The 25,958-nt window shown below is 42.0% G+C and overlaps 1 protein-coding gene and 1 non-coding gene across 5 annotated transcripts in view; one reads left to right on the top strand and one right to left on the bottom strand.

The window, feature by feature from the left end:
- Positions 1-21,268: 21,268 nt before the first annotated feature.
- The window catches only part of LOC129836885 (rab11 family-interacting protein 4A-like), an 87,910-nt gene continuing 83,220 nt past the window's right edge, over positions 21,269-25,958 (bottom strand). For all 4 annotated transcript variants that reach the window (XM_055902930.1, XM_055902929.1, XM_055902931.1 and 1 more), the window contains one exon: positions 21,269-25,690. In XM_055902930.1, coding sequence (XP_055758905.1) covers positions 25,571-25,690 — 120 coding nt within the window. In that variant the 3' untranslated portion in view covers positions 21,269-25,570. The remainder of the gene's footprint in view (positions 25,691-25,958) is intronic.
- On the top strand, positions 23,877-23,929 carry LOC129851659 (U7 small nuclear RNA). The gene has a single exon (XR_008759027.1). It is a non-coding gene; the product is annotated as a U7 small nuclear RNA (small nuclear RNA).

Consider the following 25,958-nt stretch of genomic DNA (forward strand, 5'->3'; position numbering starts at 1 on the left):
TGACTATTCTACTAACATCATAGTCCTTATGGACCCCAACGTGCAGTTAGCTACATCCAATGACAGTTGGTGTGAGTAAGTAGACGTTTAAACTAGGCCCGTGTAAATACAGATGTCTAGTTAAATGACTAATTAGATAGATATAAGTTATGAAAGATCGACATATAGGAGCCCATACATATGATGCATGGACTTAGTAGTCACTATAAACATATATGTAACAAAGACATGAGCCAGAGTCTCTGTCCCGGTGCGAACGAGGTTTGGGAGTGAGACCGAAAGGTGATATGGGGGAGCAAACAAAATGGCCGCCATCTGGGAGTGTTTGATGTTGGTTATCAGTGACTCTGTCATCTGTGGTATGAACTATGAAGGGGATCAAAACTAGGTGGGATGCAAAGTGTGAGAGGAGGGATTGGGGTGAGTGTGTGTGTGAGGGAACGGGCTGAGACGGCTGAAGAACTGCCGTTTTATGCGAGGCTCAGTCGCAGACTTCAAACGAGCTGTTGCTCTCTCCATCTCTCTCCCGCTCTCCCACAGAGAGCTCCAGCAGCGGTGTGGCCGCCATATTAAACACCTCCGTTCCTGCAGTGCTGCACGCACATACACAAAGAGAGACATACAAAACATCCCACACACAGAGTAACTGACATACAGACGTGGAATATACAGGAGGCCATGGTTGGCATACGGGAGTAGATGAGCCAAGTCAGTCCATCACGGACATCAAAGACAGACTTTTTCCCTTGGAACATTTACAGACACGCACTTACACAAAAAAAATATATATATATATATTTTTATTATATATATTTTTTTTACATATACCGGATACGTGCAGTTAAATGTGTTGTCTTACAGGGTCAGCCATAGTCGTACGGCGGATCTGGAGCAAATTAGGGTTAAGTGACTTGTTGGCCCAACGCTCTAACGTCTAGGCTACCTGCCGCAGCTACCTGCCCAATCATAAGCACTCTGCCAGACGTACACACACAAAAACACACTAGACTAGGACTGTCTTGGATTGATGTTGTTCTTTCCTCAGTATAGTTGTCCAGATTGATCACTGTTATGCTGGCCATACATACAGTGCATTCGGAAAGTAATTAGACCCCTTGACTTCTTCCACATTTTTGTTAGCCTTATTTTACAATTGATTAAATAAAACATGGTTTTCAATACACACAAGGCCCCATAATGACAAAGCGAAAACAGGTTTTTATAAATATTTGCAAATATATTCAAAATAAAAACAGAAACCTTATTTACATAAGTATTCAGACCCTTTACCATGAGACTCGAAATTGAGCTCAGGTGCATCCGGTTTCCATTGATCATCCTTGAGATGTTTCAACAAATTGATTGGAGTCCACCTGTGGTAAATTCAATTGATTGGACATGATCTGGAAAGGCACACACCTGTCTATATAAAAAGGTCCCACAGTTGACAGTGCATGTCAGAGCAAAAACCAAGCCATGACGTTGAAGGAATTGTCCATAGAGCTCGGAGACAAAACATTACTGCAGCATTGAAGATCCCCAAGAACACAGTGGCCTCCATCATTCTTAAATGGAAGACTCTTCCTAGAGCTGGCCGCCCAGTCAAACTGAGCAATCCGGGGGGAGGTGACCAAGAACCCGATGGTCACTCTGACAGAGCTCCAGAGTTCCTCTGTGGAGATGAGAGAACCTTCCAGAAGGACAACCATCTCTGCAGCACCACCAAATCAGCCCTTACGGTAGAGTGTCGAGACGGAAGCCACTCCCCAGTAAAAAAGTCACAATACAGCCTGCTTGGAGTTTGCCAAAAGGCACCTAAAGGACTCTCAGACCATGAGAAACAAGATTCTCTGGTTTGATAAAACCAAGGTTGAACTCTTTGGCCTGAATGCCAAGCGTCACATTTGGAGGAAACCTGCCACCATCCCTACGGTAAAGCATGGTGGTGGCAGCATCATGCTGTGGGGATGTTTTTCAGCGGCAGGGACTGGGAGACTAGTCAGTATCAAGGCAAAGCTGAACGGAAACAATTACAGAGAGGTCTTTGATGAAAACCTGCTCCAGAGTGCTCAGGACCTCAGACTGGGACGAAGGTTCACCTTCGAACGACCCTAAGCACACAGCCAAGATAACACAGGAGTGGCTTCGGGACAAGTCTCTGAATATCCTTGAGTGGCCCATCTAGAGCCCGGACTTGAACCCGATCGAACATCTCTGGAAAGACCTGAAAATAGCTATGCAGCAACAGTCCCCATCCAACCTGACAGAGCTTGAGAGGATCTGCAGAGAAGAATGGGAGAAACTCCCCAAATACAGGTGTGCCAAGTTTGTAGCGCTTTATTCCAAGAAAACTTGAGGCTGTAATCGCTGGTGCTTCAACAAAGTACTGAGTAAAGTGTCTGAATACTTATGAAAATATGATTTCATTTTAAAATGTATTTTATATACATTTGCAAATAGTTCTAAAAACCTGTTTTTGCTTTGTCATTATGGGGTATTGTGTGTAGATTGAGAAAAAAACGATTTAATACATTTTACAATAAGGCCATAACATACTATCTACAGTGCATTCGGATAGTATCAACACACACACACCGTGGCCCCACCGTGGCCCTCCACAAGAACATCGTTGGCCAGCATAATAGGCTTGACGGATCTCAACAAAGCCATCTTAAGGGAGTTAGCCAACTACTCCTACAGCCAATACATTAAAACCCACAGCCAAGAAAGGCAACTGTTATCTTCCCATTCAGACCATCTATGTGGAAGCATTCAGTTGAGTTACGAGATATCTACATTTGGTGGTTCTGTCTACATTTCTTACGAAAAACTAAAACATTTAAAGTCACCCAACTGGCTCACATCCAAAGTACACAAAACATGGACAGACTCACTTGCCGTAACAAAGCTGCAAAGTAAACCCATTAGGAGGCTTTGAGGCTTCAGTACACATTTATGCTCTTAGTTATATGCTCTTACTTATCAGATCTGGGCCTCTGAGAAAGCTTTAGGCCCTATAATCCTAGAAGATTCTACCAAGGAATTCTCCCGTCAATTTCAGTGTGTTTTCATCAGGCCCCGTGCTTTGGCAGGCCGGCCTGCCGGGAGCCAAGCACATTTCTCTGAGTCATCAGATAGAGGGGGAGGAGAGGATTGGAGTTCCCCTCTCTCTCTCTCTCACACACAGGCAAACTCAACAAGCGCTACAACACACACACACACACACAGTTAAGCTAACTAAATAAGAGATGCAACCGACAACAGAGCTAAGCAAGCCAAACCCTATTGTTCCGGACCTCCCGAAGAAGTAAGCCTTCCTGAAATACCAAAAACAGTGGTTTGTAGTGAGTACTGCCAACAGGAGGTTAGTAGGCTACCTCAAAAAGGTAAATGTTCATTGTTTGGGAGGGGGGGGGGGGGGGTTAATACATGCTGAAGGGCCTGGTCACATGACAACAAGAACAATCAATAACAAAATACATTTGTGAAATGTCAGATACAGAAGTGATGGTATGGGGAAAATTGCATCGTTGTGTCCCAGTTAAAGCATAAGCCAGTAATTATGCAGACATTGAATGCTCTTTATCCTCCTTTTATGGTGGTTCAAAGTAGTCACATTTTCCTGGGGTAACACCATCCAGGTTCTTACACCGTGCTGACAGAACAGTAGTCACAGTTTCCTGGGGTAACACCATCCAGGTTCTTAGACCGTGCTGACAGAACAGGTCACAGTTTCCTGGGGTAACACCATCCAGGTTCCTACACCGTGCTGACAGAACAGGTCACAGTTTCCTGGGATAACACCATCCAGGTTCTTACACCGTGCTGACAGAACAGTAGTCACAGTTTCCTGGGGTAACACCATCCAGGTTCTTACACCGTGCTGACAGAACAGGTCACAGTTTCCTGGGGTAACACCATCCAGGTTCTTACACCGTGCTGACAGAACAGTAGTCACAGTTTCCTGGGGTAACACCATCCAGGTTCTTACACCGTGCTGACAGAACAGTAGTCACAGTTTCCTGGGATAACACCATCCAGGTTCTTACACCGTGCTGACAGAACAGTAGTCACAGTTTCCTGGGGTAACACCATCCAGGTTCTTACACCGTGCTAACAGAACAGTAGTCACAGTTTCCTTGTGTAACACCATCCAGGTTCTTACACCGTGCTGACAGAAGTGGTCACATGTCGAAGAGAGATGTGGTCATCAAAGTGTAGATGTTCTTCTGAAGGGCAATCCGATGTCAGATGATTGACGGTTAGTTCCAGAAAGTGCCTTCACAGCTTCTTCCTTCTCCTTACTCCGAGAATCCAAAACGAACCCAGCCAATAAATGTCAAATAAAAACATTTAAAACAATCTTATTTAACTAGGCAAGTCAGTTAAGAACACATTCTTGTTTACAATGACGGCCTACACCGGCCAAACCTGGACGACGCTGGGCAAATTGTGCACTACCAAAACAAAGGGGGAGCTTTCAAATCCAAATCCTGAGAGCTCCAGCAAAAACGTTAAATTGGTCCCAGATCTGCTGCACAGTCTTGTCAACTCCTATGATCAGTGTCACGCAAGAGCACAAACAGATCTGGTACCAGGCTAGAGTTTTCCTGATTCCCTCCATTGAAACCAATCTGGATGATGGGATCTCCTTCTTGGTATTCGCGTTCTTCTAGTTCAACGTTGAGTGAAGATTTATCGTGGCCGAGCTCTTAATGATGTATCGCAGGGCATGATGTAAGAGAGAACTTAAGTCACGATGACAGACAATCTTCTCGCTGCATCGGATTGGTTCGGGTATTCCGTCAAAGCAGGGGGGAAAAAGATGAAGAGCTAGGATAAGTGAATAGTGAGACATACTGTAGTAGGAACCTCTCTTTGAAGTAAGAGATGAACCAAAGGCACTGTTTGTGGAACATTATTATTTTATTATTCTTTATTTTATTTATTTTTTAAATGGGGAGACACTTGTCTATTTTCCACCTGACTGGAAGCGGGAGGGAAGGAGGTGGAAGGGAGGGGAAACTCAAGACTGCTTTACTGTTTCCAGGAAGCAGGAAACGCAAAGAGTCCCCCCCTGGCCTGGTCTGTCCAGCCATATACTGTGCCTTCGGAAAGTATTCAGACCACTTGACTTTTTCCACATTATATAAGGTTACAGCCGTATTCTAAAATTGATTCAATAGTTTTTCCCCCCCTCATCAATCTACACACAATACCCAATAATGTTAAAACAAAAAATATCACAGTTACATAAGAACTCAGACCCTTTACTCAGTACTTTGTTGAAGCACCTTTGGCAGCGATTACAGCCTGTGTTCTTGGGGACCTTCAATACTGAAGAAATGTTTTGTTACCCTTCCCCAGATCTGTGCCTCGACACAATCCTGTCTTGGAGCTCTACGGACAATTCCTTCGACCTCACAGCTTGGTTTTTGCTCTGACATGCACTGTCATCTGTGGGACCTTATATAGACAGGTATGTGCCTTTCCAAATCATGTCCGATCAATTGAATTTACCACAGGTGGACTCCAATCAAGTTTTAGAAACAGCTCAAGGATGATCAATGGAAACAGGATGCACCTGAGCTCAATTTTGAGTCTCATAGCAAATGGTCTGAATACTTATGTAAGTAAGGTATCTGTTTTTTGTTTTTAATACATTTGCAAACATGTCTAAAAACCTGTTTTTGTGTTTGTCATTATGGGGTATTGTGTGTAGATTGCTGAGGATATTGTTTTATTTAATACATTTTAGAATAAGGATGAAACGTAAGAACATTTTGAAAAAAGTCAAGGGGTCTGAATACTTTCCAAAGGCACTGTATCTATATCGAGAGAGAGAGATTCAGAAGAGAGCGAGTGTGTGTTAGTGTCAGAAAAGGAGAGCCAGAGCTCGAGTCGGTGAGATCGCCGTAGCCAATGCCCACGGGGATCAGTTACCAGTGGCCCCGCTGACCTCTCGGCTGATGAGGAGGTGTGAAGGCCAAACCTCTCAGGTGAACCTACGTTAAACAGTCACACTGACCACATTCCTCACAGCAACACATGAGACCTGGGTTCAAATACTATTCAAAATCTTTCAAATACTGTTTGTTCTGGCCTGGACTGTTCTGGGAAGAATCTACTGGTCCATTAAACCAGGCAAGCTCAAACGAGCAGAAATAAAGTATTTGAAATGATTTCGAATAGTATTTGAACCCAGGTCTGTAATTGATACGTGGGGTCTCAAAGGGCATCGGGAGAGAATAGCATCCGGTGTGTTTCCGAATACCCAAGTATCCCATGCTTATTCGCGCTAGTGACTCGATAGCTCAGAATTAAGAGAGAAACGGTTATGTAAGCGGGAGAGAAAGGGCTAGAATGTTCCTCAGATATCCTTACAAGCAGATGGTGTGTAGTAGTGTCAGACTGAACACTAACTCATGTACACTGCCACCAGCACATACACACTGTGTGTGTGTGTAGATAAAACATCCCAGTAACGGAGGCCAGAAGGAGAGGAGTGTGGGAGTTTCACTGGTGGTGCCAGGACCTGATGATACAGTAGAGAGGGAGAGAAAGAGGGAGGGGTGGGGGTCAGTTGGTCAGGCAGACAGTGAGAGGAGACAGAGAAAAACGTACACAGAGAAAGAGCTACATATACTGTATACATCCCTTCCCAGTCAGTGAACATCCTTCCCTCCAACCAGCCTCCCCTCTGGCCTCCATTGATAACGCTTGTCCTTTTCTCTCACACACACCAAAGTTCCTGCCTGGCAAAAGGCAAATACAGTACATTTCAGTGGAAGAAGAGGCCCTGCGATCCCGACTCAGATTTACACGCTGCTACGCACAAGGACTCTAACCAATTTAGGTCTGTCATGGCTCCGTTTTATGTCTCAATGCAGTCATTGTGTGGCAACCAGTTATGTACAAAGGTACTCTAGAGGGCTGAATGGCTGCTTCAAGATGAAATGGAAGTCATAAATAAACACAGGGTATAGCTTTCATGCTGGGCAGTGGGGCGATGGTCCATTCTTTTCAGAGGTGGTACAGTACTGGAGGGAAATATGCCAATCACTTTAAGTGTCTGACTGGGGTGGGGTAGTGTGTGTGTGTGTGTGTGTGAGAGAGAGAGCCAGTGTGTGTAAGTGTACCAGAGGGAAAGAGAAACTGGGACAGACACCAGTGATTTGAGCTCTTCCCTGCGTTTCCTGCATTTCCTTTGTCGCAGATGGAGCGAACGAGGTCACCCACTCCTACGAGCCCTCAACCACCAGCGGCCTTGCTCGTCCTGGATATACACACACTTTACATTTTGTTCATTTAGCAGACGCTTGTATCCAGAGTGACTTACAGGAACAATTAGGGTTAAGTGCCTTGCTCAACAGCACGCCGACAGATTTTTCACCTAGCCGGCGTAGGGATTCGAACCAGCAACCTTTTGGTTACTAGCCCAACGCTCTTAGCCGCTAGGCTACCTGCCAAACACACGGCACTATTTTAACAAACCTATCGCAATAGTAAATCTAAGCGCAGGCGGTAGCACTATAGGTTCAGAGTGTGTCAGAAATATTTTTTTTGCTATTTTCACTATCACAATTATCGGTGCACTTGGCTGGCGTTGGCTCGAAAAAGGTGGGTTTTGATGAATAAACAAGTTGTGGGTGTGTCCAGGCTTGGCCCCTCACTGGTCAATCAGAATGTGTTCCATGGCGAAATATGTGGTTGCTTCAAGTTGTGTATTTATGGTCTTATGTATCGACTTGGAATCAACTCCAAATCCAATGTTAGTCTGTTATAGCTTGTTAAATGGCTTACAGAAACCAAATAACAAAATGTAGACCTATCTTTGCTAAATACGTTCACTTGAACCTATTTGCAGTCCAATTTTTCTAAGTAATTGCATAGCCTCAATAGCATTCACACTGATATAAAGGCTAGGTCTAGCGTAAATTGCATTAAGGCTGAGCATGGGCATGCCAAACACTGTCAATAATCAGGATTAAATTGATAAAGCATTAAAAGAGAACAAATAATTCTAAACAAATCTAAGCACCATCATTTCTCCCCGTGGGCATATAATATTAAAACAATGCAGACTATGGAGGGTTTTACACACATCCAAACTTTTCACAGTAGCTGGACAAAGATCCTATATAAAGAGAAAGAGAGAATGTCCACTCACCGTCATACGGCTCCCAAATAGGCGTATGTTTTATGAACAAAAATCAGAACCATCTTACAGATCAGATCGCATTCACACATCTCCAGAAGTTGCATTGCAAGCGTGCCAAGGACATTGTCACTCTAAAACCAGGATCATTCTAATAAGTTTACTTGTAATAAAATTTGCTGAATATATTGATAAAAGTCACCTTGTCCGAGAGAGATTTACAAAAGGTCCCGCCAGGGTCAGCCTACACGAAACACAGCCCTTATTTGAAGTGTTTCTAAAATCCCTTATGGGAAAAATGAATGGTGGAAAAACAAATTGGAACCATTTCCCTGTTTGACCGCTAGGTTTTATGGGCATTATGACACATTGACTGTGGAACTCAATAACCAACTGCGTTACCACTAAAACCAGCTTTTGGTTGGTCTTAAATATCCCTATCAGCGCTGCCTGAAATGAGCACATTGGATCATGTTTTTAAAAGGACACCTCAAATATTTCCACCCTGCTCATCTGAGCGCAAACGAGCCGATATAAGACAGGTAAATTGCTGAACCTGGCGTTAGGGCTGGAAAAAAGTAGTGCGGCAGTTTTTACATGACTAAATGTCAAACAAACGTGCGTTTGACACTAGCGCCGCCTTAATGACAGCCGAAAACAGAGCCCACAGTGTCAGACACACACCTGCGTGCATGCCAGGCTCGTGCAGTCTGTGTGTTCCAAATCACAATGCTACCGGCACAGAGGTACCATTCTGCCTGCCTTGTGCCAACGGTCACCTTTGCTTCCAAGATTTGCCACTACTACTGGCACCTGCCCAAGGCCTAGATAGAAGATACATTAACATGGACGTTTCATGCGTCCATGTTATGCTGGAGCACTGGTGTTCAATTGACTAGCTAACTTTACTTCCATAGTTGACCCGTTATTGTACTATACGTAGGGCAAGTCATTTTTCCTGGTCAGTGTGTCAGAGTAGGAGTGCTGATCAAAAGTAACGTGGACAAATAGTCATCAATATATAGAGAACACAGAATCCTGAACACCAAACATAACGTCCAGAAATCTGAGTGTTGCGCGGTTTGATTTCTTCGTGACCTTCCTGTATGTGTCCGTTTCCTTCATCACTTCAGGTCTAATCCTTATTAATGAGAGGGGGCAGAACTGATCTTAGATCAGCGATCAATACGGGCACAGGTCACATAACCAGGCTAGGTACAATTCCTAGCCCTAATTACAGTGGAATATATCAAATGCTTAGGTCAGACCACATGACCTAAGCAGGAAACACTCTGGGCCCCGACTGACTCAGTCCATCAGTAGTGATTGAGGAAACAGCAAACAGCCGAGCCTCCGCCTGCCAGTGGCCGAGTGTTGACCTGATGATTAACAAAGACTCGTGGCCACAGACATCTCACTGGGCTATGACATGTAACATACCAGTGTTGTGTGCTGTTTAATCTCTATGGAGAAGTTCGGCCTAATAGATTTGTAAGCAGCTGTACAGGAGTTAGCTACTCACACATTGTTTCCACTGACCACAAGAACTGGGCCGTGTTCATGAGGCACCAAAGTAAACAGACTGAAACACGGAGGGACAGCCTGGACTTGCCCAATTAGAAATGCTCATGTTCATGTTTTAGAACACTTTCTGTTGCGTGCCGTAACGAACACGACCAACCCAAGGCCAGTGGATGATCAAACAAACTCCTGAACAAGAGAAGAAAAACAAGTAGAAACGAGGGAGCTAGGGGGTTAAGAGAACCGGAGGAAGTTTCTTTATCCACTGAATGATTTAAAAAAAAAAAGGGCCTGAGAAACCTTGGTGAGGGTCTATCAGTGCCTGTGATAAAGACTAGCGTAATTCATGTAAAAGGCACATTCCTGGTGTTGTGATGTAGAGAGGGCGTGGGAGTCAGGTGGGCCAGCCGGCATGCTTATCACCGCTCAGAGTAATGCACAGAATGAGGATGCAGGGTTCTGCATTGCGATCAAAGGTTTAAAGACCATGAGACTCGGAGGAGGGAGCTGTACGGCTAACACAGCAGATAACAGGGTAGGAGTGGAGCAGAGGTGGTTGGTGGGCGGAGCTATAGGAGGAGAGGCTCATTGTAATGGCTGGAACGGAGTCAAACACGTGGTTTCCATATGTTGAGGTATTTGATACCATTCCATTCCAGCATTTACAATGAGCCCATTTTCCTATAGCTCCTCCCACCAGCCTCCTCTGGAGTGGAGATATTGTAGAGATACCATAGCCACATTAGGAAAAGTCCAATAGGATGGGAACAATAGGTCGCACTACATTTGTTAAATATCCACCCTGGATTATCAGCTTCATACTAGTCAGTCTCATATGTGATAAAAATTCTGCTAAAACAGACAGAAACATCAGACATTTATCATTATACAATCCCCATAGATTCACAGTCCTGCTGCTTGGGCTAAAAGTACCAATACGTAACAGCATTAAATTAATATGAAATTAATCCAAAGGCTCAGAGTGCATGTGCAAGTAACTGGCTTATCTTAGGTGCTTCCTAGAGCATCCTCCTCTCCTCCCTCTTTCACGCCATCTCTCTCTCTCCATCTGTCTGAGATCGACTGTTCAAGGGCTTTGTTTTAGCAGCACCTTGACCCAGACACCACACGGCTGCAAACAAAGACAGGGAGGCGTCACAGGCCAGTGCACAGCACAGACACAGCAGTCAGCCAGGCTACCAGCTATGAGCCCTGCATCCCAACAGGCCAGAGGGCATCACCACCACTGATCGACTGACACAGCTACACTGGCCCCTTCTGGGCCTGGGGTGGTACTGCAGGCTGTGGGACTGAGGTGAAAACAAAGAGGGGATTGGTTTTGCACAGCATTAGCAGGGTAAGGCAGACACGTTGCGATGTGAGGCACCTATTGAATGGCAAACCTTGAAAAAAAAAAAAAAAACTTCTAAAGTTGATTGCTAAAATCAAGGCTATATCTAACTCCATATATCTAACCCCATTTTGAAATGTACTGTTGTTTCATAGTGTGGCAACCCTCAAAAACACAGAAGAATTTAAATAGAAGTGACTCAGCAAAACATGGCCATGTTCACCAGATGTTGGTGGTGGCCTTTTAATTAATCAAAATATATATATATATATAAAACACAATTAATTTAACAAACACATTACTTACGCAATGACCACAGCAATTAGCTTTGAAACCTGAAAAATCGAAGGGGTTTGTAAATGAACAGGGCTGGCCCACTTGGAAGCCCTCATGGCCAGTGTCTGTCCTGTCGCATTGCACCATTTCATTGTCCCACGTGGACGTTAGGAAACATCTAACGTCTGTTTGGTCATCCGGTCAGCAATGTGCATGGAGACCTTTGCCAGCCATTTCCACAGACAAAGGAGACATGGAAGACTCGAGTCAGTCAGTGCACTGTCACCCCAAACCCTGGAATGGATGATGGCATCCCACTAGGTCAAGTCACATTGAATTAAAACCAAATCACCATGGTTCTTAGGCAGTTCAATTCTGATACTTGTCTCACTAATTGGTATTTTGACCAATCAGACCAGCTCTATAAAACAAAATACACATTTTGGGGAAAAAAGGTTAGAATTGGTTTGCCTGTGTAAACACAGCCTTGGACAGTGGTATCTAGTGAATATACTAGTCTCATGTGGCAACTAAACAAGAAAAACCTATACGAGGTCTAATGAAGTAAGACCCCACTGAACGAGACTCTTCCAAGACTAGCCCTTTGATGGGTTAAGAGACCCTGCTAAAAGCAATTAACACAATAAGGACCTCAACATAATGTTCTTGTATCATCAATCCACGTGGCACATCTCAACACTAGCCTGCCCCTGTAAAGCACGAAACACCCAGAGAATCTCACTGCCAATAGGTACACAGTGGGAGCCGTTCCTTCTCTTGCCAGAACAAAAGCGGTACCTGCTGCATGCCGACCCGGTGACGACGATATTTTACTTGTAAAATCAGTGGTCAACAACTTTGAGCCAATCAGAGAGCACAAACTTCCACATGGGGAAGCCAAAAGGAATGACAAAAATATATATATTTTTTTTTTATAACAAATACAGCATTTTCTCCATACATCCACAGTTAAATGTCATGAGCCAGTCACACTTGATATGCAATGTAGGCTATGGGATGGTAGCTAGCTAAGTGCACAGATGCAATGCACACAACACAAAATACTTCCTCCAAGCTAGCTAACCAACCAACCACTGACATTGACATTATAATTAAATCACAATGGGTTAGTTTAATTGAAACAGCTGCCTGTGTTAGTACAATGTCCTTAGCTAGCGAATATTTTAATGTTAGCTAGGTAAACATTTGGCTATGGACTGGCACACACTGGCAGTAGTCACATGCACAGTGAAATGCCTTTCTTGCCAACTCAAATGGGATTATGGAGAGTGAATTGTGTTGTTTCATCATCTTGCTAGGTAGTTATCTAGCTGTGTCCATCTGGCTAGTATCAACAAGGGCTTTCTACAACATAGCAACATTATCGATCTCGCTAGCTAACTAACCGACATTGGAATCTAGACCATAAACTAAGCAACAGACATTGACATGCATTGCCAAAAAACACTACTGCCACCTCCAGGTTTGGAGTATTTTAACAAGGCTGAGTGGTTGACGACTTCAAGGTCTTTGCTGTGTGAACACAAAAGAGATTGAACAAAATGGCGGTAGTCAAAGCTGTTAAGTGTATCTAAGCTATAAAAGTATAGTAAGGAGCAGTTTGCTGTAGGTCTGTTCTGGTCAGCTCTGGTTGCAGCTAGCTAACAACAGCCTCTTCCTGTTCTGTGCTAGAGCCTAAACGTGGCTATTAATACCAGATCAATCACCAGGGAGATCACATGGCTGTGGCTGCTGAGTCACACAGTGGAAATTATGTGGAGCTGGTGCTGGTTATGTTGCGCCTACCTAGTCACTGATCTTGGGCTTTAAGTTTTCCACTCCTAATGGTTATGGATTGGGTTTGCGGTGGGTAAACTAATCCTAGATCTGTGGTTATAACCAGATCAATTACCGGACTAAATGACTGGACACTGGATGGAGATCTCAAAGCAATGGCTGCTGAGTCAGAGGAGAAATATGGAGCTGCCCGAGTCTGATCCAGATACAGGAGAGTATGAGTATGTTGTCACTAGAAGCTCATCTGGGGTCTGTTTTGTGTTTTCCTGTCATAAAGGTCAAGTAAAAGATTTGGAAGTGTAAACTGATCCTAGATCTGTGGCTAGGGTTGATCAACCACCCACCATTGGAAACTCCTCCAAAATGTAAGAAGTGGTAGATATCTACTGGGACAGCGGGGTATTAATCATTCTCCACATGATTGGAACTGACATCTGACAATAGACATGCGTCTCAACAATGCATTCACTGCTGTTAATACAACCCACAACAAGCAAACCAGATCTAGTCTATGGGGGTGCTTGCACAGACCTGGATTGAGCCTACCAGGGAAAAATGTCCTTTTCATGCTTAATTCCTTTAAATCGATGTTCCCATTGGGGGTTGAAAACCTTTTACAAGTTATGCTCTTTATATAGCAGTTGATGATATGGCCTATGTTGAGTATCCCCATTCACAATCATGACAAGAGGGATGTTGTTCTCTTGAATGAAGACAATCACCAGTGAGAACTAGCCTTCAGTGCAACATCACACTGACTGTCTGACACTGCCCTTGGAGCAACATTTACATTCTCTGCTTTGATAGTGATTGATCCAATCTTAAATAATTTTCTATTTAAAAGACGGAGGAGCCTTGTTTTAAAATTCATCTACAGGCACGGGGCAGAGAATTCCAAAGCATTTCATCATCTCGATCGAACACCTAATATCGGAGGACAAAGCACACCACTAAATCATGTTAGATTACATGAATCAGATTGGTTACAAAAAATTATTTCATTCTTAGCTCATCAAAACAACTGTCTTTGTGAATGATACTAGGGAAAGTGATGTTAAATGGCAAGTGAATGTGTGGGCCTTGTCCTTCTACTTTAGAAATGCATCCTTCCTTCCTTCCTTGTTTCCTTGGGGTAAAGAAATTGGATAGGTTTGGACCCGGTTTCCCTGATCAGAATGGAATTTAGGCTTAGAAATGTTTTAACGATGCGTCTTTCCTACAACGGCCGAAGATGTAACATGCATTTCACAAAACAACACACAGAGAGAGCGGTCTAAGTGCTTCATTGGCGCATGTATCGTTCCTGATCGGATCAAAAGAAAGGGAGCCCTGCTCTCGGATCAGCTTTCTCCATTAAAATCTACCTTAACATTATAATGTTATTTCACAATATTGACAACGGATCAGCTCCTAGAGAGATATTACCAATTACGGCTGTAATATTGAGGCGTTTATTCTAATACTTACCCAATAAATAGGCAAAAGAAAATGAAATCATAGATTTGCCACATCATTGCGCAAGTTAGTCAAATTAACATAATAAAAACATCCCTATTTTAAACTAGGGATGTGTGCATTGGATGCGTCTCAATCCACCATATCCGCCGATGTAGCACTTCCACATCTGCGGTGAAAAGTGGCAGAGCTAGAGCCGTGTGTCAGGCCATGGGGACATCCCGAAAATCCCCTTTGTAGCATCTGAACGGTTTGGCCTACAAACTACTATGACCCCTCTGTGGAAAGATGACTCTCACGAACACAATGGGTGTTCTTCGTTTTGCTCTACGACCCCCACAAGCATATTGAGACTCGTCTGAAGTCGGCAGAGCCGATCAGCTAACTTTGGTTTATACCGACTAACGATACATTTAACTGTTTTATGAGTGGTCTGAGGCAGGCGTTAAGATTACGAGCGTTTTCAAGTGCAACGTTAATAACAAGAGTTTTGGTGACCAGCTCAGAGATTTAACAATGCTCCTACGAAGGTTCTAAAGATGAACTTAACCTTAAGATGGTTTAGGGAAACCGGGCCCAGAGCAAGGTTAGCTCCCTCTTGTTTTCACAAATTCAGATCTGTAATTACTTTCAAGAAAGGTAGGAAGGAAGGATGCATTTTTTGAGTATTTGAACGGGGCCTGTGAACTGAATGAACTCACTATATAAACCCAGAGCTGCATGGAAAGAATTCAGAGCAACGGAGGTGAATGTAATATTTAACCAACACTGCCACCAGGTGGACATCTAATGCCACCATTTTCTCTTCTGAACTACTACTACAACAAAAACTGTGGGAATGAAGCGTCAGTGTAGAGGGCTGTTGTTAAAATGTATGGTTTATTCGTGTTAAAGAGATCCTGGAATTTAAAAGCTGAATTTCATTCTCGCTGGGCACACTGGTTGAATCAACGTTGTTTCCACACCATTTCAATGAAATTACATTGAACCAATGTGGAATAGACGTTGAATTGACATCTGTGCCCAGTGGGTTGTGTCTTACAGACTGCTGTAGTCATGGTGACCTGACCTCTTGCTCTCCATGGGCTTTAGAATCAGTCCAATCAGGTGAATCTATTTGAGAATAAATCCAAACATAGTGTAATAAACCCATCTTATTATTGCACTGGGCCCTCTCTAATTTAACACATTTGATTTTAAAGGGAGAGTGACAGTTAAATACATGGGCCTATATCAGTTATTTGCTTTTAAAACAAAAGTATTAAAATAAAGATAACTATGATTTCTCTTTTAGTTAAGAGTTAGACTACACATCTATTGAAATTATTCAGAAAAATCATGAAGTGTTAACACGTGACCCATTAGGCTACAAATATGTCATTCCAATTCATTAATAACCAACCAAGGAACAAGCAGAACTTAAACACCTGAGAAACCAACTAAAATCATTCCTAAGAGCTCACAATTAAAAGAGTAAACTAATAAAAGCGTATCGGGACACACCGGACCTCAATCCTCTGCGTCGACAAACTGCTCCTTCACAATGCGGATGATGTGGCGGACCCATTTGATGGGGGCTTGGTGGTGGGTGGCAGGGCTGTAGTCGGTTGCTGTCTGGGGCTGGGGAGGGCAGGGGGCCTGGTTCAGGCTCAACCCCTGTAGGGTCACTCTATCCACATCCTCTGGGCCTGAAGAGAGGAACAGAAGGTTCATGGCAATTCTGGCTCGCGTTCAGTTGGGCAAACTGTAGCAAAACGTACTGAAATGGACAACATAAATCTGTGTTCTCATTGGAGGTATTCCCTCCCAGTTTCATTCAGCTCAAAACATCTTCTCCCTACTGAACACAGTCCTGGGTCATGTTCTAGAGGAGCAACGCTCTGAATGTTGCAGATAAATGTTTTGTAATAGAGCGGACATTATTCCCTATTCAGCATGGCAGAGAAGTACAGCTGAAGTCGGAAGTTTACATACACCTTATCCAAATACATTTAAACTCAGTTTTTCACAATTCCTGACATAGTAAAAATTCCCTGTCTTAGGTCAGTTAGGATCACTACTTTATTTTAAGAGTGTGAAATGTCAGAATAATAGTAGAGAATTATTTCTTTCAGCTTTTATTTCTTTCATCACATTCCCAGTGGGTCAGAAGTTTACATACACTCAATTAGTATTTGGTAGCATTGCCTTTAAATTGTTTAGCTTGGGTCAAAAGTTTTGGGTAGCCTTCCACAAGCTTTTTTCACAAGTTTTGCTTTTTTATGGCTTCTTCCTTGCTGAGCGACCTTTCAGGTTATGTCGATATAGGACTCGTTTTACTGTGGATATAGATACTTCTGTACCTGTTTCCCCCAGCATCTTTACACGGGCCTTTGCTATTTTTCTGGGATTGATTTGCACTTTTCGCACCAAAGTACGTTCATCTCTAGGAGACAGAACGCGTTTCCTTCCTGAGCGTTAGGACGGCTGCGTGGTCCCATGGTGTTAATACTTGCGTACAATTGTTTGTACAGATGAACGTGGTACCTTCAGGCGTTTGGAAATTGCTCCCAAGGATGAATCAGACTTGAGGAGGAATACACATTTTTTCTTCTGAGGTCTTGGCTGATTTCTTTTGATTTTCCCATGATGTCAGGCAAAGAGGCACTGAGTTTGAAGGTAGGTCTTGAAATACATCCACAGGTACACCTCCAATTGACTCAAATGATGTCAATTAGCCTATCAGAAGCTCTAAAGCCATGACATTATTTTCTGGAATTTTCCAATCTGTTTAAAGGCACAGTCAACTTAGTGTATGTAAACTTCTGACCCACTGGAATTATGATACAGTGAATTATAAGTGAAATAATCTGTCTGTAAACAATTGTTGGAAAATGACTTGTGTCATGCACAAAGTAGATGTCCTAACCGACTTGCCAAAACTATAGTTTGTTAACAAGACATTTGTGGAGTGATTGAAAAGCTAGTTTTAATGACGCCAACCTAAGTGTATGTAAACTTCCGACTTCAACTGTGTGTCTGTTCTATAATATTATATTTTGTTACGAGCAGCACATTGACAATCTTCAGTAGGGCACGATATGGCAAAATGGAAAACCCAAAAATGTTCTTACTGAAGAAGTCCTCTAGCACCTCTGTTTCAGCAAAATGTGTTCTCCAGTTTGGTATCACTGAACACCACCCTCCATGAAAAAGTCCTTAGTTAGAGAAATTGTATAGAAACAAATAAAATTGCACTGTTAGTGCTGCATAAACTTTGTGTCAACATTTCTATACAAACCAAAAGAACAAGACAAGACTTGATATGATATTAGGTCTGAAATAAATAATGGTTCCTTCCTTGCACTACCGATTGTCTAGTAATATGGATACATTGTTATTGACCTGGGAGTAATAGCAGTAAGTTACATACAGTATAGAGTCCAATATTTGAATCTAACTTGTCCTAGACCAGTGGTCACCAACCTTTTCAGAGCCGAGATCACGGAGTCAAAATGCAGGCCGAGATCTACCGCTCAGATAATTTGTTAAACATGACATAAAAAACCTAAACCTATGCTACATTAACCTATGAAGTTTGTGCAGTTGGCTATAGCCTGATACATTATCACAGCATATTGGCTATGCTTGAATTGCCCTGCAAATGGCATTACAATGTTGTTCTTCTCAGACAATTGTATTATATTTCAAAACTTGAGGTTTATGATCACACTGGTAATATTAGATAATTTGTTGTATTACTTGTTATGCACAGCTGAGTCAGCATAAATTGAAATAATTTGCCTTTTTATTTTACTGGACTGATGGTGCCTGCATATTACAGTCTTCCAGCCGATGGCGAAACTCGAGTCTCACTTCAATATTTCTGCCTCATCCACCAATATTCATGTTGTTAGAGAACGTTAAAATATTACTCGATATTAAAAAGACAATCCACTAATAATAACAATGCAAGCTTATCGATGTACTTTGCAGCACGAAAAAAGAGCTGCAGCAACATCATAGGCACGTCTAGTACCGGGCAGCGGTATGTGACAGAAAGCCGATCACCAGGCAGAACTAGCTGAGCTAGAGATGATTTTCATTTGCACTTCTAAATACAATACAGGTAATGCTTTAAATCACACACACATACATACGTTTGCTATTGCACTTTTGAATGCAACAAATTCTGTTTTGTATGCTACATTTGTTTGTCCAAAACAAATGACCTATGTAAATAGGTTTGCTGTTGCACTTTTGAATACAAATATTAAAAGTTGTTTCTATTGTAATGTCAAGTGATGCGTTCTACATCAAGGTAACAACTGATGACAATTTAGAATGATAGGACAGTCATATACAGTAAAAAAAAAAAAATTCTGGTGGGCCTACATTTAGTCTGGTTCTCCTTTCTTTTTGAAGTTAGGCGCACCAGTGCTACAAATAAAAGACGTGACTTCTGCGTTTGGACATTTACAAGGCAGCGCCGCATTTTAAATCCTCCTCCACATTTACTGGATTGGTTGTGCAGAAGAGGACCCCCCCAGACAGAAGTCTTTTTTTTCTCATCAGAAAGAAAGAAATGATGCTCAGGCTTCTCTGTGGACTCATGGAAGCTGCACGGTGATCAGAGTTATCTGATTGGCCAGCTGTAGGCCTATTTGTGCACTTGATTGGGATCGTTGGGTATGCAGAGTTTGTACCTTCAGACACATGAAATGTTTCAAAATGGGAACACGTCGACTTCCCGGCGCGCAGGGCACCTGAATCAAGAGCAATTACCACAAACAGCGTGAAACAAATACAATTTTAAAAAACAGGAACGCAAGGCGACCGATTATGAATTCCTTGGAGATCGGGATCAACCGGTTTGGCCATCGAAAGAATACATATGCAAAAAATACCTCATCCCTACTGTAAAATAATGGTGGTGGATCTTCGATGAATAGCAATAATTTTGATCCCATCTTTTTTTCTCCCTTCTCTGAGCAATTGTATTAGTATAAAATCATTTTCCTTCAATATAGCTCAGTATTTGTATTTTAAACTGTATTTTTTGCTCATTTTTATCAAGAGATTCAATCATTCCAGACCCCACTGTATCTCTCCCCCTCCTTACCATATGGAGCAAATCCATATGTCTCAACGATTCCCATCTCCTCCTCCCAGTTTTCTTCTTCATACGGTGGCAGAGGTGGGGCTGGCGGCAACAGCTGTGGATTTTTGTGTAACTTATTCCTCCATTTCCACCTGTACCTGGAAGAATAGGCCTTCCTGTACCTATGCTCTGGAGCAGGGTCCAGTATACCATTGCTTGAATACATCAGCTTCCTCTCTGGAACAGGGTCTGGTCCGCCAGTGCATGAATATATCGGCTTTCTCTCTGGAATGGTTTTGGCACTGATGCACAAGCCCGGGGGGTTACTCACTGTCTGGTGCATGGTCCACTGTTACAGGTCTCCCTCAAAACTTTACTGTAGTCCTACAGAGAAAAGCATGAACGCAGAAATGTTGTCATATCAGCTAATAAGCAGTGCTTGACATGGGCAGGAGATCGCCAGAGCCGAGGAGCTGCACCTCAAATCTTATACGCTTGAGCTCCTGTACCTATTATATAATATCTGTTCAAAAGTATTGTAGATCTCCTGCACCAAAAAAATAACAGTACGGGCACCTATTTCGGTCCAAGTCAAGCACTGCTAATAACGTCTGACACATTTGCAAAATAAATGTTTGTTCACAGCATCATTCTACAAAATCCCTGCCGTTAGATAGAGAAAGCTTGCACTATCGATTTCACCTTGCTGTGCTGCCACACATTTTGCCGAGGCAAGTCCTCCTTCACAAATAATTAAACTGACAACATGGAATACAACAATAGGCTAGCTACATTTAACAACAAAATACTGCATGCACATTTTTTTTTTTTACGTTGCTAAATGAAAAGTCTTCCGGTTGCTAATAGATTGACTCTTCGATAGTTAGCTAACGTCGATTGCTGGCTAAAAAACTCACTTTATTCCAGCATCAAATAGCATATAATTTTTCCCTTTTCATGTAAACTCAACAGCCCAATTTAACTACATAAACTTGGGTTTCAGAATGGGTAATTATAAAAAGAAAATCAAGGTAAGGTAAATTGCTAGCCAATTAACCAATTCATCGTACACGTACCTCCCGTGGGCTTCGAATGCAGTGTATGACGTCAAGCGCACGGTGGAGTCTCCTCTGTTCTGACATCCACGTGGGTTAATGCTTGGTTTATTATTTTGTACTGATTCGTTTTTTTTTTCTCAATCCAACAGTATGTATTCTCTGTAGGAAAACTTATTGAATCATGCACATAATACAAGTTTTAGTTCCCCATTCCACCATCATAATATTGAATCAATTGACAGTATGAATCAGCGGTTTAATGTTTGTGTTGAAGTACACTGAACTATATAATTTCCATCTCTTTGAGAATTCTCTGGGTCCCACAAGTCATTTCTCAGGAATGTGAGATTTAAGTCAGCATAGATAGAGGATCCACATCAGGCACATTGCAGATAGAGAGTTATGTCTATACAGGAAATCCCACATTAGGACCACATTTTATCAATTGTAGCAAACCTGTTTTACTGCATTTCTGAATCAATGACAAACATTATTATTCCTAAAACAGGACAGAGTATTCCTTTGATCATACTGTAAGAAGTTGACATTTTCATTTATGAAATTAGCATTCATCAGGTTGTAATCATGCCAGGGCAAATCTTTTTATTTACAGCTTAAAGTTGTTTGTACATCACAATTGCAGATAAGACCTCATATCATAAGTAGTAGCCTACTTACAGCCACATACAGTACAGTGCTTCAATGTATGCGTAACAGTGGTACGTGGTAGAGAAATAGGACGACAGAAACAAGGTAACAGAAAATAAGATATCACAAGCTCAAGCCATTCTTATTGCCACAATGCCACCCCTTGTGCTCTTTAAAATACAACCTCTCAATATCTTGAAGAATAGGAGACTACATATTTCATTGTGTTAGGAAGTATTTAGGAGCCAACAAATGGGAAACATTTGAGTTTAATTAAAACGTTGCAAGTGAAACTTTGTGACAGTGCTCAACAGGTGATTGGCTGTTGTACTGTCTGAAATGGGATGCCATTGATCAACATCTCCTCAAACGATAGGAGGGCTTCTACATGAGGACGAAGTCAACGCTCAATTTGAAGACATTTCTCAATTTAATTTAAGTTTTTGTGAAGTGAATCTTTCAAGGTTGTAGAAGTAAACCTTGTAGTGCCAGGTTGGTATGGTATAGAGAAAAGTAATATTGCTCACCAGTTTATTTAGTGTATAGGAAGACAGGGGGAAGCCATATCAACATACTTTGAAAGGACACAGAAACCAAAGCAACCTGAAAAGCAATGGACACTGCATTCATAGAGTTTTTTCTGTTTCTGTGTTAACCTAAATATTCACCCAATGCTCATCTGTTTAAAAAAAACAACAACCTTGTGCTGTGCCTCCCAAGTGGTGCAGCGGTCTAAGGAACTGCATCGCAGTGCTTGAGGCATCACTACAGACCCAGGTTCCATCCCAGGCTGTGTCGCAGCCAGACGTGACCCATGAGGTGGCACACAATTGGCAAAGCTTCGTCTGGGTTAGGGGAGGGTATGGCCAGCCGGGTTGTCCTTGTCACATCGCGCTCTAGCTACTCCTGTGGCGGGCTGGGGGCATACACACTGACTTCGGTTGCCAGTTGTACAGTGTTTCCTGCAACACATTGGTGCGGCTGGCTTCCGGGTTAAGCAAGCAGTGTGTCAAGAAGCAGTGCGGCTTGGCAGGGTCATGTTTCGGAGGACTGGCTCTCGATCTTTGCCTCTCCCGAGTCCGTACGGCAATGAGACAAGACTGTAACTACCAATTGTGGAGAAAAAGGGGTAAAAAGTACCAAAAAGAAAAAAAAAATACAAAATAAACCTGTGCTGTAATAGTTTTATAAACTAGAGTTGATTACCTGGCCATTTCCTGATAGAACTGTATAAAATAGTATTTTTGTGGTCTCATCTGTAAAAGTGTGGTGAGTGGCACAATACAAATCCTGTACAACATTTACAAGTCATGAACATCGTTCAGACACAGATTTTAAAGCAACAGTAAAAATATTCATTATTACGTTGTTTAAACAACATAGCTATATTAAGAAAAATAATAATAGATAAATGTGTTTTAAAGGCACGAATACCAGAAAATGTGAGAACATGCAAAAAGAAGAAAAAACAACATATTTTTGTGCAAGGAAGCAAAATGTACGTTTAAAGCAATTTAATTTACAGCAGGTTATCCCCTTTGCCTATCAACGTCCTCTCGAATACAGTAGTACAGCAAAGGCCTACTGTATGACATTTGAAAACTGTCTCAGCAAAATGTAGATTTGTACACAAAAACCCATTAGGTTTTAACAGAGAGAATGTTAGCTACGTGAGACATTCATGATATTTACAGTATACTAGCCAAAGAGCAAACACTACCCATATACTCTGTATAGACTCCAGTATGATTGCTATTCCAGTCTTATTAGTACCAAACTCTAGTCTACAGTAAGTGAACTTCTGATGAATATACTGCAGTATACTACAGTATCTTATATAGAGATGATAGGGATGATTCAATGAGCCACACTGACATGGCTTAACACCCAGAGGAAATTCATAAAACACATTGAGATGTGGAATAACATAGAGATAAATACTGTATCTATCTCTATGCAGAATGCATTAAGCATTCTGTACATTCACATCCATTGGGTTACATTCATATGCTTGTACATTGTTATGCTGTTGACTTGACAGCCCTGTGTGCTGGCAGGGTTTGTCTCTTGTTCAGTGTGGATATAGGGAGAGTGGAGTGGCAGTGTCCGACACAGAAATATAAAGCATATAGGCTAGTTGGCTAATAGCCACATTAAAAAATCCTACAGTATACTATAAAATACTACAGTACTTACTATAGAATTCTATAGTAAACTGTAGTATACTATACTACACACAGTAGTATCCCTCGATCGTGTGTACAGTAGTACTATATAATGTTATAGTATACTGTAGGAGCTATAGTAAATATTGTAGTATTAGCCATAAAAAAGCACTGTCGTAAATACTACAGTATCTTATTTGCATATAACCTGTCCATTCCCCTCCCCCATGTCGCAATTTGTGCCACCCTTAAGTGAGAAACCTACATGCCAAGTATAGACCATATAGTGTGTTCTCTACAGGTTATAGAAAAGAGCAGAAGCACTGAACAATCTGTTTGAACCCCAGTCTTACCTACAGGTTATGGAAAATGTGCTCTTTTAGTATTTCTCCAGTAGGTTTCCTGAAGGAGAAAGCCTCCATTTCTATGTCAAAGATAATAAAACAAAAACACTGTAGTAAATACTACAGTAAATACAACAAACCGCAAAAACAATACACTATTACTATAGTATATACTACAGTTTTCTATTATTACAGTATTTATACTTTAGTTAACTGTAAATACTACAGTATGATACAGTATACTACAGTAAATACTACAATAAATGCTACAGTATTCACTGCAGTGTTTTTGCGGACTCCGTAAGTCAGCAAAAAAGTCTGCAAAAACACTACAGTGAATACTATAGTATTTATTCCATAGTATACTATAGTTTTTTTTGTGTGGGCAGCTATAGCAGCTTAATGCAATGGGACATCCTTCATAGCATATATCCCAGGTCTAACCAACTTATTTAGACATCCTTACTACAGAATGTCTGAGTAGAAAATAATTAATGGGAACCTGTGATTAAGAGGAATTGGCATCCTCAAATTCTCAACCAGCCAATTAACAACTCACTGTGTGAGTTAAGAATTTACTATATGGATTTATCATACAGTATTACTCTACACAGATCATACTGTACCGTCATCTCAGAGTTCCCTAGGAAGGCATTCTTCTCTTCTCTTCCTCTGTACTGTACTGACCGATACACTTCACCTGTTCCTTCTTTGACTTCACTAAGCCATTCCATCCTCCTGAAAGCAGTCCATCACACCAAGTTCTGCTGCCTCTCATTACCACTTTACATGACTGATATCTTCTTCAGTCAACGCCAATATCTTTTGACATCAAGATGCTTGTACAATATTTTCTCGCTCCTTCTCTCCCTCCTTTCGTCTCTTTCTGTCACTCTTCTTACTCACAGAAACACGTGCTGCTTTCCTTTCTTCATCAACGTGCCTCTGCCCACATACCGGTCTTCACCGATCAAACACAGATCAACTTTAAGGAAACAGTGGGGATAGGGTTGTCTGGAAGCTAAAGATCTCTGTGTGGCTATCTGCCAGTCTCTCTCTGTTCCTTTATTCCCCAATGGCTACAACACACGCTGTTGCAGATGAATAGGTTTTTGTTCACATTGTTTCTACATACACCACTAGAGTACGTATATCCAGTGTTCAACAACCAGTAATGCCCTACATATTCAAAGCACCTGCCCAGTATAATTATTTTTCCCAGTAATAATTCATCTCGATTGTGTTTTAGAGAAAGATGAGGCTGTGAGGAAACAATAGAGAACATAGAAGAAAGTGCATGAAGGAGTATGAGGGAGATACCAACATCTGTTGATGAGTCACAGAATAGAACAGAAGTATGACGGTGAAGTACCAAAACTCCCTTTACTAGTCAACACAGAAAATCCACTATAGCTCCAGTCGCTGAGAGAAAACAGGGTTGTATTCATTAGGCCACACCGTAGCAAAACGTTTCGCAACAGAACACAAAAACAAGTGTTTCTAATTGGACAAGTCCTGGTAGTACCTCCCAGTTTCAGTCTGTTTTCTTCTGTTTTGTGCCTAATGAATACACCCAAGTTCACAGTTCCACTCCTGGGGCAGCAGGGGGCAATGATGTCTAACTGTCCCATGCCTCAGCGTGGCTAGTCTTCTTTTCCCTTTCCAATTCCACATTCCCGGTGGGGGTTCTAGTAGTGGGTTTCTAGTAGAGGGGGTTCTAGTTAGTCTTTATCTCCAGGATGGAGGGGCTGTGGTCCAGGATAGACAAAATGATCTTGTCCATGTACTGCCGCAGGCGGAAGTTGATCTCCTCCTGCTCTTTGAGGGCCTCCATCAACTGTGGAGAAATATCATCAGATATGGTGGTGCCATTATCTGGTTATACCAGCTAACCCTGATGTCATGCAGAATGAAACTATTCAGGTCTTAGGCAAGGTTACTCATCAGACAAGCGTTGTCACCATACCATCAGAACAGTTACACCAGCAATACATTATTTTATGACAGTAATGTAACCTACTGCACACCTAAGAACCTGATCACATACATGCCTACCGTCTAAATACTATGTGTACCTTAGTCAATGGGGTTACTCTTGCAGGGTT

This window comes from Salvelinus fontinalis, chromosome 3, assembly GCF_029448725.1.
Source record: "Salvelinus fontinalis isolate EN_2023a chromosome 3, ASM2944872v1, whole genome shotgun sequence".
NCBI lineage: Eukaryota > Metazoa > Chordata > Actinopteri > Salmoniformes > Salmonidae > Salvelinus > Salvelinus fontinalis.